The sequence below is a fragment of the Lytechinus pictus genome, chromosome 5 (genome assembly GCF_037042905.1).
Source record: "Lytechinus pictus isolate F3 Inbred chromosome 5, Lp3.0, whole genome shotgun sequence".
NCBI lineage: Eukaryota > Metazoa > Echinodermata > Echinoidea > Temnopleuroida > Toxopneustidae > Lytechinus > Lytechinus pictus.
The window spans coordinates 5084206-5101274 of record NC_087249.1 but is presented as its reverse complement, the minus strand read 5'-3'; the positions used below and the strand labels follow the sequence as shown (position 1 = coordinate 5101274).

The window sequence follows — 17069 nt, the reverse complement described above, 5'->3', positions numbered from 1 at the left end:
ATCAAGTCGTACAACGTTGAACAACACTCACACGATGATCGCCCGACCAATGGTACGATCTGATGCGAGTGTCGATCGTATTTGATCGCGTTTGGATTTTGAACATGTTCAAAGTTTAGATGCGACCAGTCATGACCACCTCGAGTTCGACTGCGAGTGCTCGCAAGACACCAAGAGATCGGTCGTGCAACCACAAGAAAAAACTGTTGCAGGTGGTCGTAAATTGGTCGTACGTCAATTGTGGAAGGGGCTTAAAGAGACGTCTCTTCGACCAATCCAGACAAGGCGGTTAAACACTTTGCCTGACAGTTGCGGGAATGTTGCTACAGAGTCTCCAAGTAGCGCAGAAACTCAAGCAACTCTTCCCATAACGGGGAAATGCGTTGATTGTAGAGCAATGTAGTCCTGGCCGGGAGGTGACCGAACCTCACAGTGTCGACATGTCTGGCATTTATGCTAATGAAACGTTTTACAGTATTACATTCAATAATCCCAAACAATGACTTTGCAACATAGGACATCAAACAAAATTTTCTTCTTGACTCGAGAGATTGCCAGCCTAAAACTCTAAGTCTATTTTCATATGTCATTTGTTGGCGTATTTGTTTCAAAATTACACGAGTAGCGCGTCTCTGTACATTCTCTATTTCCAAGTAGTCTCCGTTGGTGAGAAAGGTCTTTTAGTAAAGAAATTACTGTTAAACTTGATCCAAGTATGACTATAGGATTGACAAAGATCTGATTAGTTTTAGGGTATCAGGGTCAAAGATCACATAGGTACCCAAATTACATCGTTCTTAATCGCGATAGCTAAAGAATCGTTTGAGGACTCTACTTCAAATCTGATTAGATTCGTGGTCAATTATCATTGTTGGCATTTTTTGGTGAAGATGTGTGTACAGTAGGCCTTATATATATTTTAGTTTAGCAATGACGGAGGAAGAAATTTCAACTGAATGCAGTCTGGGGTCCATTTAATTCAGTTATACATTCATCAGTGTACAGTACCAGTCAAAAGTTTGGTTTACACCTGTAATCAGAACTGATTTTTAACAATCATTTACAATTTATTCACTAATGCTCTTCAAACACAGTGACAATTTAGTATCAAAATGAAGGGTAATTATCAGGCTTCAAACTTACTTTATTTTGAAGGTGAAAAATCGTTTCAGAAAGCACTCAGGCGTGTCCAAAGACCCCTCTCTCTCACACTGTCAATTCAAGTCAGATGAAGATTTTTGTCACTTTGTGTTTTTAGGGTTGACTCTGTGCGTTTCATAATATTTCATTGTTTTTTAGTGAAGAATCTTTAAATGTTAATTGATCAGTAAACAACAAACATCACTTCTGAAGCAAACTATGATAGCCTAGACCTAATGGTGAAATAATCTTTTAAAATATTATTCTAAATGATCTGCATTAGATTCATCACTAGAGAGTAGAGACTAATAATCTTTAACAATGCCCTTTTGTTTTTTTTCTCTTGTTCAGATTCAGAAAATAAAGAGTGTATGCGTCCCAAAGAAAAGGGAACAAACGGTAAGATAATATTTATGATTTTCAGTGACTATTATAACCTACTGCCAGTCATTGCAACTGATTCAGTTGGGACAAATATTCTTCAGTATCTCCCTGCTTATAATTCTATTATTGAAGCTTAAAAGTGTCATCCAAATGTCCGGCTAATCATATTCTCCTGTCTGCATCCCGCATAGGATAATAATCGCGGGCGTTTCATGGAAAGACACGTCGGATGTTTAATCTGACTAACGCTCTTTTATCCGACAATTATCATGGTAAGGTCGCTCTTCAGCCAAGCCAAAGCAAGGAATGATTTTAGATCTAACAAGTTATCGGACAAACATTAATGGTTGACATGTCCAGGGTCCCCTCGCATAAAAGTAATCCTCGATTATGATTGGCTGTTGATCATCGTTACAACTGTACAAGGGTAGTTACCATTGGATGGCAAAGTTACCATAATAGTAACTTAAATGCAACGGGGCCCATCATGTATAACATCTCGTCATCTGATCACTTTTAATCTCCCATATAGTTTACAATTTTGTATCTTAATCGTGAATTTCTGTTTTTTTTTGGTGTAAAATTCATCTGTTCAGGTTCTGACTACATCGCAGGTATCAGCCAATCTAATTTTGTAACGACCGAAGAGAAAGTTTTCAACGATTTGGCGGAGAAGGCCAGAGATTTAACGCGTCACGCCAATGAACAGTTAAAATTTTTCCTGAAGAACAGGTACACCAGCGCCCTCAACGATAAAGCTGACGCAAAGCCGGAATTAGCAGCACAAGCTGGAATGGGGATGACAATAGGGTCATACATGTACTTCCCTGGAGGACACTGGGTACCCATGCATTGTAAAGCCAAGTGGAAGGTTCGTGAAGATTCATGAATGTTGTTGGTCGCAACGACATGATGTTAGAAATTCGAAAAATAATAATAATAATGGTGAAAATGATGAAGTTAATGATGACGATCCAGTCCAATAGACAATTGATAAAGTGTACTTTCCTTTCGGTGATGATAAAGATAACGATGCTGATGACGACGGCGATAATGATTCTATCAATAAAAAAGCCTATTTTACATGACTGAGTAATTCATCAACTTTAATTTGACACCTTCCTTGCGTCACGGGTCACAGAGTTATGGTCCATCGAAGGCGAAAGGTACAAAACCCACTTTTTTTTCTTCCAAGTTTTGGGTTTTAATGTACAAGCACGAAACCTTTTTGTTGTAAGGTTTTTGTTTCATCAGAGTTTTCCCAGAGAAATCCTAAACCCTCTATAAACGTTTTGTGAGTTACTGGCATTTACATATTAAGTGCCTTGCTTCAATTTCTGTTGAACACGTCATGCACCCCTAACTTTTGCACCAACACATTCAACGATTTCACAGTACCTCACAGTTGACGCTGCACGTCTTGCATTACTGTTTTAATCATTGCGGGGTTGTGACGAAGGACATTTATATTATGCTAAACATGTGCCTGCAAATCACCAAGGATATGCTGAGCCATAATTGCAGCTAAACACCAGTTATGTAAAATTTACTCGAAAAAAAGTTATAAGAAGGGTAACATAACACTAATTTTTTTAGGGAAAATATCTGATGAAACCAAAACCTTACAACAAAGTTGGTTTTGTGCTTGTAAATTGAACTTGGAAGAAAGTGGGTTTTGTACCCTTTGCATTCAATGGACCATAAGTCTGTATCCCGTGACAAATGTGACGCAAGGAAGGTGTCAAATTAAAGTTGATGAGTTACTCAATTATGTAAAATAGAAATCACAAGAATGAATCATGTATTCTTGATATAGCTGACCTCTGAACTTCGGTAACCTTTTTTTTTATAGAAACGCCTTGTGTAACCGGGAAATTTGCTAATGACTGGTAGTACAATGGCTAGTTCTATTGATCGGTCACTGTTTAGACATGAGGGTGGTTTATCAAATAACAAGGATCCACATAGATATCTTATAAAGCATAACATACACATCAATATGTGCGGTTATTAGCACAATTACATACCGTTTTAACCTTTGAAACAGTAAAAAGAGTTCTCATTTTATCCATGAATGATAAGGAACTGGAATAACCTACACAGGTCAATCTCTCAACACTAAAGGAATGTCCAGTTTCAAGGAGGCTGCTCTCCCTGCCGATTCAAGGACATCTACCCCTGGACATCCATCCTCTAGGATGTCCGGGGTGGATGTCCGAGGGGGGTAGATGTCAGAGGGGTAGATGTCTTGGGGTAGATGTCCTAAGAGGTACTTGTCCTAGGAGGTACTTGTCCTAGGTGGTACTTGTCCTAAGGGGTGGATGTCCGGGCGTAGATTTTCCGGATACCCACCCTGCCATCAGAATGATGCAACCCTTGTCGGTTTCAATAGCTTGGTTTTTACTTGCACTCGGCATAGAATGTTTTACTGTAAATACGAATTGCAATGTCTACGCAGCACCATACCTGCACTTCATGGCACTCCTTCCAGTGGCCCACTACATTCACCATCCCTGTATGAGCTGCCAGAATGATTATTTCATGAAGTATCAAAACGCCCTCGGCTCGTCCTCGGACGTGTAAGAACTATTCCAAAGGTCCTTCTTGTGTGTAATTTATAGTAATGCCCCATGCAGTGAATTGTATTATTTGCACATTACTCTTCTCCCAATAATGCTCGTTAAGTCCATCTTTTGTTTTGTTTTAAATCGTCAGGTAGCAGTGGTCATTCCCTATCGAAACCGCAGTGATAATCTCAATGTCCTTACAAGAAACCTAATACCATTCCTGAAGGGACAAGATTTGGAATTCGGAATCTTTGTCGCGGAGCAGGTAAATTCAAACGCTTAATAATCGATCAAATTGATAACACATTCAAAACTATACACAGTGCGTATCATAAGAATTTTAGAAATAAATTCTATCACAATTATATTTCCAAATATGAAATTCATTTTTAACGTTGATAGACTCGCTTCTATTATTACATCAAAGACAAAATCACATTGTTCGATACAATAACTTTGGTCATACTATCTAGTTTAATATTACCCTCAAATGTAATGAATATCGCTATAGCAAGGTTTTACCGAACTAATCTAAGATTATATAAATTCATTTAATTCTTACCTATTCATTGAGAGCTTGTGCCATTACATCGGGTTATCACGTCGGGTCGAGCAATCACGTAACCCGACCATTTGATGAAAGGGCCCACTAAATTCCCAAAAGGTCGGGTTCAGTTTAGCCGACGCTTTGTGAAAATGGTAAGCCAAATGTACAAAGGGCACAAGTCTTCAATGAGAGCGCCCAGTAACTATGGAAGCTTAAAAGTGTCACCCAGATGTTCATATAATCATCTTGTCATGTCTACAATCCTTAAAAAAGAAGATTATGACAATATTTTGTATCTTGTCATGTCTACATCCCGTGGGAGAGATGATCAGATGACAAGATCTTGGATCTCGTCATGTCTACATCCCGTGGGAGAGATGATTTCATTTTTTTATATAAAATAAACATTTATTTTCCTCCGTTTTACAAAGTTCTTCATTTTTGTTAACAAGAATTCATATGAAATCAACTTCCATAAAGAATATAAATATATACAACTTATGTGTACAGAGGAAGGCGTAGGTCCCTAGAAGCACATGCTTGTGGCGGGATACGCCTGTGGACATATAAATATATACAATACACAAAATACAATACAAAGATAAGAAGGGCTAGAAAAAGAGAAGAGAAGAAGGGAAGAAAACGAGAGAGGGAGAAGTGAGCAGGAAGGCGGGCATGAGTTACCGAGTACCGAGCAAATAGAGCGTACAACAATGTATGATGGAGAGAGGGAGAGATAAAAAAAAAATTATGCCAAAGCAACAGTTGCACATTATTCATCTTATCATGTTAACTTAAGATCAAAAGGAATATAAGTAATGAGGATATTCAAGCATAGGATGATAAAATCATTTTTTTAATCTTAAATTTTAAGCTAGTTGCTGACAAGGATTTTTTCATGTAGTCCGAAAGATCATCCATATTTTCGGGCCATAATAACGGATGTTGTGTTGAAAGATAATCTTTCTATGTCTAGGAATATATATTTGGTTATTTGTTCGGGTATCAAAATGATGTATATTTGATACATGCGTAAAGAAATTACGAAAATTTTCTGGAATTTGAGAATTTAAACACCTGTACATAAAATTATATCGCTGAAGTTTATTGATGTCGTTTAATTTTAGCAGTATCTGGGAATGAAATAAAGATTTCGTGTCTGTTGGTGGTATGATGTCGTTCTCAGAAATTATACGCACAATTTTATTTTGAAGGGAACATAATTTTTTATGATGGGTTTGGTATGTGTTAGCCCAGACCAAATTACAATAATAAAAATATGGCAGGATTAGAGAGCAATATAATGTACGTAGGACCGGTTTAGGAAGATAACAGCTTAGGCGATATATAATTCCGATATTTTTCGCTACCTTGTTTTCAATTTCATTTATGTGATGTGACCAAGTTAAATTACTGTCAAGGATAATACCAAGAAATTTTGAATTTTCAACTCTGGGAATAATTTGGTTATTAAGCCTAACTTATACATGATTAAAATCTATATGCCTCGTAGAGTTACGGAATATAATGTAATTGCATTTTTTATAATTGATTGTGAGTTTATTTGCACAGAACCATTTACAGACATTACTCAATTCGGTATTAACAATTTCACACAAGTGGTAAAGATTTTTATCAGAATAAACTATGTTTGTATCGTCAGCGTACATGATAAAGGAAAGAAGGTTTGAAGAACGATATATGTCGTTGATAAATAAAATAAATAAGAGCGGGCCAAGTAATGACCCCTGTGGAACTCCGCATGTAATTGTCCTATATTCGGACTGAACAGAGTTATATAAAGTACATTGCTTACGATTTAAGAGGTAACTAGAGAAAAGATCAAGGGCAGTCCCACGAATACCATAGTTATTAAGTTTTGATAAAAGTATAGTATGATCAATCGTGTCAAACGCTTTTGACAGGTCAATAAATATTCCAATCGCGAATGAATCGCGTTCAACAGAGTCAATAATTTTATTTGTTAATTCAATGTGAGCCAGTTCTGTTGAATGGTCGCTACGGAAACCGTATTGAGATTTAAAAAGACAATTATTTTTTTCAAGAAAGTTATAGGTCCTTTTATAAATAACCTTTTCGAATATTTTTGAAAAAATAGAGAGGACTGATATGGGCCTGTAATTATTAACCTGTTCTCTATTACCGGTTTTAAAAATTGGAGAAATTCTTGCAGTTTTCATTTTATCTGGAAATGTCCCAGAGGCAAGTGATAGATTAAATATATGACACAAAGGTTTGCTTATTAGTTCGATTACAAGTTTGACAATCTTAGGAGAGCAATCATCTAGACCCGGGGCCTTGTTGTTACCAAAACGCATGACAATATTACATATTTCACGTTGGGTTACCGGACTGAAAAACAATGATTTAGAATTTGGTTCAGATAGATACGTTTTGAAATCTGTATAATTTTGAGGAGTGGTGTTAGCTAGCCTAGGACCTATTTCAACAAAAAAATATTAAAAGTATTTGCTATTTGGAGTGGGTCTGTCGATACACTTCCATCACAAACTAAAGAGTTGGGGTGGTTTTTCTTTTTTTATTCGATATTGATTTGATCAATTGCCACGTACGGTTTATATTATTTTTATATTCTTCAAATTTACATTTATAATAACATTTTTTAGCCTGCCGTTTCAAATAGTTAACGTTTTTAAGAGAATCTTTGTATTTAATTTCGTTTCGAACAGTTGGTTTATGGATATATTTTTTTTATAAAGACTGTTTTTATAACGAATAGATTGAGACAAGCCATCGGTCATCCAGCATTTAAGTTTGATTTTCTTTCTAGATTTGTTTTTCAATGGGAAACTGCTATCATACATTGCACGGAATTTGGTTATGAATGTTTCATATGCTTGATTCGCATCTTGCATATCTAAAATGTCACCCCAATTTGAATTTTCAATTTCATTTTTAAATTTCGCAATATTTAATGTCGTAAAAGCCCTACGAGGTACCGCGTGATCTTTCGATTTAATTTTAATAACATTCATGTCGGTTACATGAAATATTGGTAAGTGATCTGACACGTCTGAGTATAACAGTCCACCTAAGGTATGTAAATCAAATTGATTTGTCAAAACATTATCTAAAAGGGTAGCACTTGTTTGTGTAATTCTGGTGGGCCGATGAATTATAGGGAGAAAAAAATTACTAAAAAGACAGTTTACAAAGTTTTTAATTTGAGAACTAGAATTATGCTTTAAAATATCTATATTTAGATCACCCATCAAAAATATCCGTTTGTTTTCCCTGGAAAGACGAATCAAAAGGCTATCAAACTCCTTTATAAATTCATTAATGTCCAAAGATGGGGCTCTATACAAGGTTCCTACAATTATATTTCTCCCTGCGCACTGTTCCAGTTCGACAAATAAAGAGTCACATGTTGTTTCGCTTAAATTAAGGTCACTGCGTTCTAAGAAATTAAAAGATTAATGGACATACATTCCAACTCCACCGCCTCTGGAATATTTCCTATTGTTACAAACGAACGTGTAGTTGGGCATATATACCAGGGGACTTTCGAATCTTAGCCAGGTTTCGGAAATGGCAATTATATCAAATGTAAAGTCCAAAGAGTTAAGTCAGGTTGTAATGTCATCAAAAGAATTTAAAAGACTTCTAGCATTGAAGTGAACGCTGGAAAATTTTCCACTGCTCGGAACATCTACATTCTCAAATATTTCATTGAATTCTTCAGAACTGTAGTATCGAGAGTCATTTGAACTTTCAGTAAAGAATTGGAAGTCAGGGTCAACATCATTGTTTTGGATAATACTTTCATGTGCTAAAAAAGGATCAAAATGTAAATGAGAAAGCCTGTCAAAATTGTTTTCTCGGGGTTCGTCAGCCGATATTACATCATCAAGCTCATTGTCATTTAATTGGTTAAAAGGGAATAGGTGTTCAAAACAGCGTTTACAACAAGAAAAATAATCGTTCCATTCATGATTTAGACATATTTGCTTACACATGTAACAATATATTTGATTATGTAACAAGTCTTGAAATTCTTGTATGGGTTCACCCATCATCATCATGAGAATGCAACGTTTTATCATGTAGAAATTTACACCCTGTATGATCAGATGACAAGATCTTGATTCTTGTCATGTCTACATCCCATGGGCATGATGGGAGAGATGATCTTGGCTCCGTAACACCATGGTAACACAAAGAATAGCTATCAATCGATAAATGAACTGACCAATCAATATCAATGTAACACGCGCATTTGGTTTAAAATACTGACCAGGGACCAATCAGTGCGGTTCTTTCCATCCATCGCAAACCTTTGTGTTACGGAGCCCAGATGACAAAAACTTGGATCTCGTCATGTCTACATCCAGTGGAAGAGATGATCATATGGCATGATCTCGTAACTAATCATGTCTACATCTTTTAGAAGAGATGACCAGATGACATGATCATGGATCCAAGATCTTGTCATCTGGCCATTTTTCTAAGGGATGTAGACATAACAATATTATTATCTGAACATCTGAGTGGCACTTTTAAGCTTCCATAGTTATTGCCTGATAGTAAATGCTTATTTCTCTGATCTTGATCTGAAAAAAGGTTCGAAAATCCCCTCAATTTCATATTATTGCAAAGACTGGTTTCGACTTTCTATTGGATTAGAGTTTACAGCCTCATCGTTACCTTTCTTTGATCACAATGTTATGATGTGTTTTATCATTGTTTAGAGTTTCTCTGAAATAATGAATAGGGGCATGATGAGGAACATTGGTTTTCAGATGGCAAACTTGAGTGGAACAAAGTGGGACTGCTTCGTGTTCCATGACGTGGACTTTATTCCCCTCAATTCTACAAACTACTACGGTTGCGATAGCTTTCCAATACATTTTGCCAGCAGGCTGGAAATATTCAACTACACGTAAGTTTTATTATGTCCTGTTCTGGAATCATTTTGTTTTGCCTTGTTCTTGTATGTTCTGTCATGTCTTTTTCTTGTATAATTTTGTTCGCGTTGTCCCTTTGTCTTGTCATATCTTGTTGTTATCCAGGCTCATTTGTCTTTTATTTGGGTGATTATAAGTAAAAAGTCATGTCAAAGTAATCCTAAAAGGGTCGGGGGGATATATAGACATCTAATGAAGCTAAGAGAGAGCGATATAATTTATCTAGTCAATTCGACATAATAACGTTACGCTAAGTCGACATTTTAAAAATGTATGTCGACTTTGCGAGATAACGTATCTCTACAAGACGATGTCACTTTAAAGCTTCCGTAGATATCCCTCAACGCTTCGCATAATTTTTCCGAAACGCACAACGATAGCTCCCCAAAATTTCATGATTTTTGCAGGTGAGACTAGAGGCGCCGCTTTTCCGACGGCGGCGGCGTCATCACCAAATCTTAACCGAAGGTTAAGTTTTTGAAATGACAGCATAACTTAGAAAGTATATGGACCTAGTTCATGAAACTTGACCATAAGGTTAATCAAGTATTACTAAATATTCTGCCTGAGTTTCAGGTCACATGACTAAGGTCAAAGGTCATTTAGGGTCAATGAACTTCGACCATGTTGGGGGAATCAACATCAAAATCTTAACCTAAGGTTAAGTTTATGAAATGTCATCATAACTTAGAAAATATATGGACCTAGTTCATGAAACTTGGACATAAGCTTAATCAAGTATTACTGAAGATCCTGCTTGAGTTTCACGTCACATGACCAATGTCAAAGGTCATTTAGAGTCAATGAATTTTGGCCAAATTGGGGGTATTTGTTGAATTACCATCATAACTTTGAAAGTTTATTGGTCTAGTTTATAAAACTTGGACATAAGAGTAATCAAGTATCACTGAACATCCTGTGCGAAGTTCAGGTCACATGACCAACATCAAAGGTCAATGAACTTTGGCCATGTGGGGTGGGGGGTATCTGTTAAATTACCATCATAACTGAAAGTTTATGGATCTGATTCATGTAACTTGGACATAAGAGTAATCAAGTATCCTTGAACATCCCATCCTAGTTTCAGGTCACATGACTAAGGTCAAAGGTCATTTAAGGTCGATGAACTTTGGCAATGTTGGGGGTATTTATTGAATTACCATCATATCTCTGTAAGTGTATTGGTCTAGTTCATAAAACGTGGACATTAGAGTCATCAAGTATCACTGAACATGTTGTGCGAGTTTCAGGTCACATGACCAAGGTCAAAGGTCAATGGACCTTGGCCATGTTGGGGGTATTTGTCAAATTACCATCATAACTCTGTAAGTATATTGGTCTAGTTCATAAAACTTGGACATTAGAGTCATCAAGTATCACTGAACATCTCATGCGAGTTTTAAGTCACATGACCGAAAGTCAAAGGTCATTGAACTTTGGCCATTTTAGTGGTAATTATTAGATTGCTTTCATAACTTTCAAAGTTGATAGATATAGTGTATAAAATGTGGATATATAGGGGTAATCAAGTATCACTGACACTAGGTCACATGATCAAGGTCAAATGTCAATGAACGTAGTATTGTATCATTATATGAATGGTGTTTTTTGTAAATAATTATTTTATAGTAGTTTTCAAAGTCAGCACTGCTGCTATATTGAATCGCGTGATGCAGGTGAGACCGCCAGAGGCATTCCACTTGTTTAATTTTTTTTTTTATCTTAGTGTGCTACCATGATTTTCTTTTAAACAAGTGCACACCTAATGCGTTTAGCATCTCCATTTATTTGAATGCAGAATAAAAGAGCATTATCGATTAAATGCCTTTATCCTTTTTCGTCCCGAAGTGCAACCGAGGAGGGGGGGGGGGGGGGGGTCATCAATCCAATGACTTCAATATTGATAGTTCATTCGAGGCAAACTCATATTATTATCATGGCTCAATATTACCCGACTCGGTCAATCCGCACGAAGTGCAGCTGAGAATATAATAATTATGTAAGCCCCATTATAATGATTTTTGCTGTAATCATTTTGACTATAATCCTTCGCATCTTTCTCGTTAATTATTATAGTAACATGCAACATAGCAATTAATACAATGTTTATCAAGTTTAAGCTCAAGTTCAAGTATATAAGCGCTGCACACTGTTGGGCTTATTGGGCCTACTTTTTCTATGAACAGACACCAAATCACTATGAAATTCCGTGTGTTGCCCAGTTTTCTGCCTCTCATAATTTCTTTGTAATATAGGGGTAATCAAGTATGACTGACAAGTTTTAGGTCACATGATCAAGGCCAAATGTCAATGAACGTCGTTTTGTATCATTATATGATTGGTGTTTTTTTGTAAATAACCATTTTATAGTAGTTTCAAAGTCAGCACTGCTGCTATATTGAATCGCGTGATGCAGGTGAGACCAGGCGCGGATCCAGGATTTCGTAGGGAGGGGGCCCAAATTTGACCTGATTTTGGCGCCCCTGTGTACTTTTCGGAAAAATGGCGGCCCCTCCCTCCCCCAGGCAATCATAAGTGCCTTAAATGCATGTTAAATTATCTTATTTCATAGGCACATGAAGAAGAGGCAATTGAATAATGGTTTTATAATGATGTGTTAATGAATAAATGTAATATCACTTTAAGAAAGAATCAATGCGAGCAGAGAATAATGACGGCGATATGGCCATTCTAAAGGTTCACTCAAGCGTGACGCGCGCACAAAAGAATATGACGTAATATCATTAGCATAACAATGAAGAGTTGAATAGGGGTAATTAGCATAACAATGGAAGAGTAGTCGGGATACATAGCCATTGAATAGGGGGTTGATTAGCATAACAATGGAAGAGTAGTCTGGAAAGATAGCCATTGAATAGGGATGATTACCATTATAACAATGATGAATACGAAGAGATAGGATGGCCATTGAATAGGGGAACATTTAAATAACAATAATGGCAGTGACGTAGTAATGTTACGTATAACAAAGAAAGAGTAGTCTGGAAAGATGGGAATTCAATGGAGGACAATTTGAATAAAAAGAGGTAGGACTACGAGGAAGATGGGTTTTCAACGGGGGATCATTTAAATAACAATGAGCACAGTGACGTTGTAATGTTACGTATCGGTTGGAAGCGACGGAAGAGTCTCCCTGGAAACGAATCAACAAACAAAAAATTGAATGGAAGGATTGAAAATGCTATTGTTACATAATATATTTTAGGCAGAATACTAACAATGAAGAAAGAACAAAGATTAGTTATTGCATTCTTCGCTTTGTTAGAAAATTAAAGGTTGTTTTCGACCATGACATCTTGAATAGCTCGCTTTCTTTCATCTATTATAATATAGGTAGAAAAGAAGATGCAGTGAATAGTTCTTGCATTCTTTGCTTTCATTTTTTTCGAATTTCTCTTGGTCTGACATAGTTTCGTAGTGATTGGAGATGATACACCCTGGTATCGCTACGCAACGATTTTCCATCGACGCCATCCCTGGAACACAATCCTTTTCAAACCTGTCCAGCATGTCTTTGTGATCTCCCTAAATTACTTCCTTTGCAACTCCTTGATTTTTCATCGCTTCCATCGATTTTCCTCTTATTTTTTGATCTTCCCCCTTAAGTGAAATCCTTCTCCCTCTATCATCATGTTCTCTAACATACTCGCAATAAAGAAAGGATAATAAATCCAGCTATTGTAAAATGCTTTATGTGACGAATATCCTCGTAGATCAAGGATATCTTCGTTAAGAGGCGAGGTTGCCTCGAATTTACTGAAACTAAATGATACCTCTGAAGATCGAGCCATTTTATCTCTATTAAATTTATCGAAAATGAATGTAAAAAAACTAACAAAGACTGATATGTTTCCCTCTTCGCTTCAATCGGTTATTTTGCTAAATGGTAGAAAGTGAACTATACATATATACCTTGTTGGTCGAATACAACTTTTGATTTTTCATACTATTTCAATCGGTATTTTGTTAAATGAAAGCAAAGAATGCAAGAACTATTCACTGCATCTTCTTTTCTATCTATATTATAATAGATGAAAGAAAGCGAGCTATTCAAGATGTCATGGTCGAAAACAACCTTTGATTTTCTAACAAAGCGAGGAATGCAATAACTAATCTTTGTATCTTCGCTCCAATCGGTTATTTTGCTAAATGGTAGAAAGCAAACTACTTAACGATGTCTTGGTCGAAAAAGCTTTTGATTTTTCGAACAAAGCGAGGAATGAAAGAAACTAATCTTTGCATCTTCGCTCCAATCGGTTACTTCATACTTCCATAGTTTTCATTTTGACCCACATACACGACTCTCTTTATTGGCATTCTGACTCACACAAATTGTATTACATAGAATCCAGTAGATTTTTTTGCCTCTATCACAGGATTTATTTACATTCAAATCAGGGGTTACACAGTAAATCACATTCAAATCATAGGTTACACAATTAATCATAAATTATGAAACAAGTATTTTACAGAAATTACAAAATCATATTTAAGTTACATAGATTGTTCTTACATGAATCGTAGCAAGCCCTTGGGCAGTTCATCTTTTTCTTTGGTCTTTTTACTAGCAATGTTGTACATTTCTATCCGTTTTTTAATTTCTTTTATAAATACATGTTTCAAAACAAAACTTCTTTTTTCAGTTCCTGATTTGTTCCTATCCAAAATAACTTTATATATTGACCAAAATGCAATAGTTACAAAGAGATTTGTTTTACTATCACTTTCAACTTTAAGCAAATGTTTGATGTTTACTTCCACTTCTACATTGTAAACTTCTCGCAAAATAATTTTGATATATTAAAGAAATGATTTGTTTAGTTCACAGTCAATAAAAGCATGTATAGTATCTTCTTTAACCTTGCATGTTGGACACAAATCGTCAGTTGCAAAATTCCATTTAAACAGGTTACTTCTTACTGGTAAGAGATCATATAATAACTTAAGATTGAACTCTCGTAATTTATTTTCTCTAACTTGAATAAGATTATTTTTAAATACATTTGCCCAATTTACATCAATATCAAGTTTGTTCTCCCAATGTAAACATCATTTATTGGTGAAAGTATTTTTTGAGGGGAACAGTTTATATATAGTATTACTACTCAGATCACTGATGCATTTCAAACTTTTTCCAATCATTACCTGGGGAACAATAAAAACAAGAGGCCGGATAGTGATGCGACTATTATCGCTCAAACTTTTTATCCATATTGCTGGTATTGCCTTTAAAAAAAAAAAAACAGTATTCTTACTTCGTTTTATATCGATCTTTCTCTGAATGTTTTCCATTGGTATGTAACCATTTCTCCCAATAATATCTGTTAAGTAAACTATACCACTTCTATACCAGTCTTTATAAAATAAAGACTGGTTATCAAATATTATTTGTTTATTATGCCAAAGTATTTGATTTCGAATATCATTACAGTTAGGGTTAAACATGCAAACATCTTTCAATGTGGTAATAGTTCTGAAAATTTCCCAAGCTTCCAGTATTTCTTTGTAAAAAGTTGGTATTTTTCTTTCATTTATAATTTTCAGTGTTTTAGTACTGAAATTACAATTTAAAAGGAACGAGATATGTCCTAGGAGGTCAAACCAATATGAACACATTTTCTTCCATGTTTCTGTTTTGTCATTCAAAAACCTTCCTAACCATTTTAACCGAAAGCTTAGCATTTGGCGGTGTACATCAGTAATTTTTATACCACCATTAATATAATTTTCTGTTAAAGTACATTTTTTTATTTTTTCTACTTTTCTGTTCCAAATGAATCTAAACACTAGATTATCCAAACTTTTCATGAATTTCGTTGGAATGGAATCAACAATGCTCAAATGTATTATTTGACTAAGTGCTAGACATTTAAGAATAGCTACCCGACCAAAAATAGTTAAGTTTCGTTTTGACCAGCTGTCAAGAGTCTTTTTCAATTTAATTAATTTTTCTTCCCACTCTAAGTTTAGCGATTTGTCATTATCAGAATGAATATAGTGACCTAAGTGTTTTACAGGCTTAACAGTCCAAGATAAATTGTATTTTTTAATATCATATCTCTTACTTATATCTACTAACCATATCAATGCTGTATTTTCTTTATTAATCTTTGGACCTGCTATTCTACCAAAGGTTTTTAATTCATTTAATATTTCTCTTAACGATTTTTCATCTTGAACAAAAAATAGAGTATCGTCAGCATATTGTAAGAAATTAAGTTGAACGTCATGTTCTGTCATTTCAATAGGTTTAACCTTTTTGTTTTCTCTTATACTAATTGCTAAAAATTCGGCAGCGATGATAAACAAAAGAGCTGATAATGGACATCCCTGTCTTATACCTCATCCAATATTAAAACTTGTTGAGATCCAACCGTTTACCAAAACAGAGCTTGAAATGTCTTTATAAAGAACTGAAATCCATTTACGGAATGATTCACCAAAATTGAATTTCTCCAAACACACGTTTAAAAATTCTATATTCAAAACATTGAAAGCTTTCGTGAAGTCTGCTAACATAATAGCACCTGTTTTACAATGCTTATTGAAAAAAACAATAACATCTTTTGTTAACCTTACATTACAAGCTGATAGACGAGACGACCCAGTTTGATTTTCATGAATAATTTCGTCAACAACCTTATGGACTCTGACAGCTAGGACAGCTGCTATTATTTTGTAATCACAGTTCAGCAATGTAATAGGTCTCCAATTCTTAAGTTCTTTACAGTCACCTTTTTTTAATAATAAAGTGATAAGACCTTTTCGCTGAGTATCTGACATAATTCCTGACATGTAGCATTCATTCAGACTTTCTACAAGGAGGTCTTTCAACAAAGGCCAAAACATTTGATAAAATTCAATCGAAAGTCCGTCTGATCCGGGTGCCTTATTTTTTTGCATTGCAAATATAGCACGTTTACATTCTTCATGTGTTAACAATCCTTCACATATCTGTTTACTTTCATTTGTTAATTGATGCACAGTTTTAGATGATACGTAATTTTTCATACAATTAATGTCATTTTCTTCACATAATTCTTTTCTATATAATTCTGAATATAAATTTACAACCTCTTCTAAAATATCTTCATTTCTAGTTATAACTTTCTGATCCTTTTCACGTTTCATTTGTGAAATTTCTTTTTTCTTAGCATTATTTCTTTCTAACCCGAGAAAGTATTTGTTACTTCTTTCTCCTTCTTCCATCCATCTTACTCGAGCCCTAATACCAGCTCCTTTACAATCATGTTCATACATTTTCTCTAATTTATCTTTAACATCAATATAGTTTTTATGCACATTTTCATCATCAACATTAACATCCATTTGTTCACTTAACTCACACAGGTCATTTTCTAATGATAACTTTATAATAATGAAGAAAGAACAAAGATTAGTTATTGCATTCCTCGCTTTGTTAGAAAATCAAAGGTTGTTTTCGACCATGACATCTTGAAT

The 17069-nt window shown here is 35.2% G+C and overlaps 1 protein-coding gene across 2 annotated transcripts in view; it reads left to right on the top strand.

The window, feature by feature from the left end:
• The window catches only part of LOC129262528 (uncharacterized), a 28236-nt gene extending 15482 nt beyond the window's left edge, over positions 1–12754 (top strand). For both annotated transcript variants that reach the window (XM_064099681.1, XM_054900656.2), the window contains exons 6-9: positions 1492–1539; positions 2121–2395; positions 4240–4356; positions 9372–12754. In XM_064099681.1, coding sequence (XP_063955751.1) covers positions 1492–1539; positions 2121–2395; positions 4240–4356; positions 9372–9566 — 635 coding nt within the window. In that variant the 3' untranslated portion in view covers positions 9567–12754. The remainder of the gene's footprint in view (positions 1–1491; positions 1540–2120; positions 2396–4239; positions 4357–9371) is intronic.
• Positions 12755–17069: the final 4315 nt, after the last annotated feature.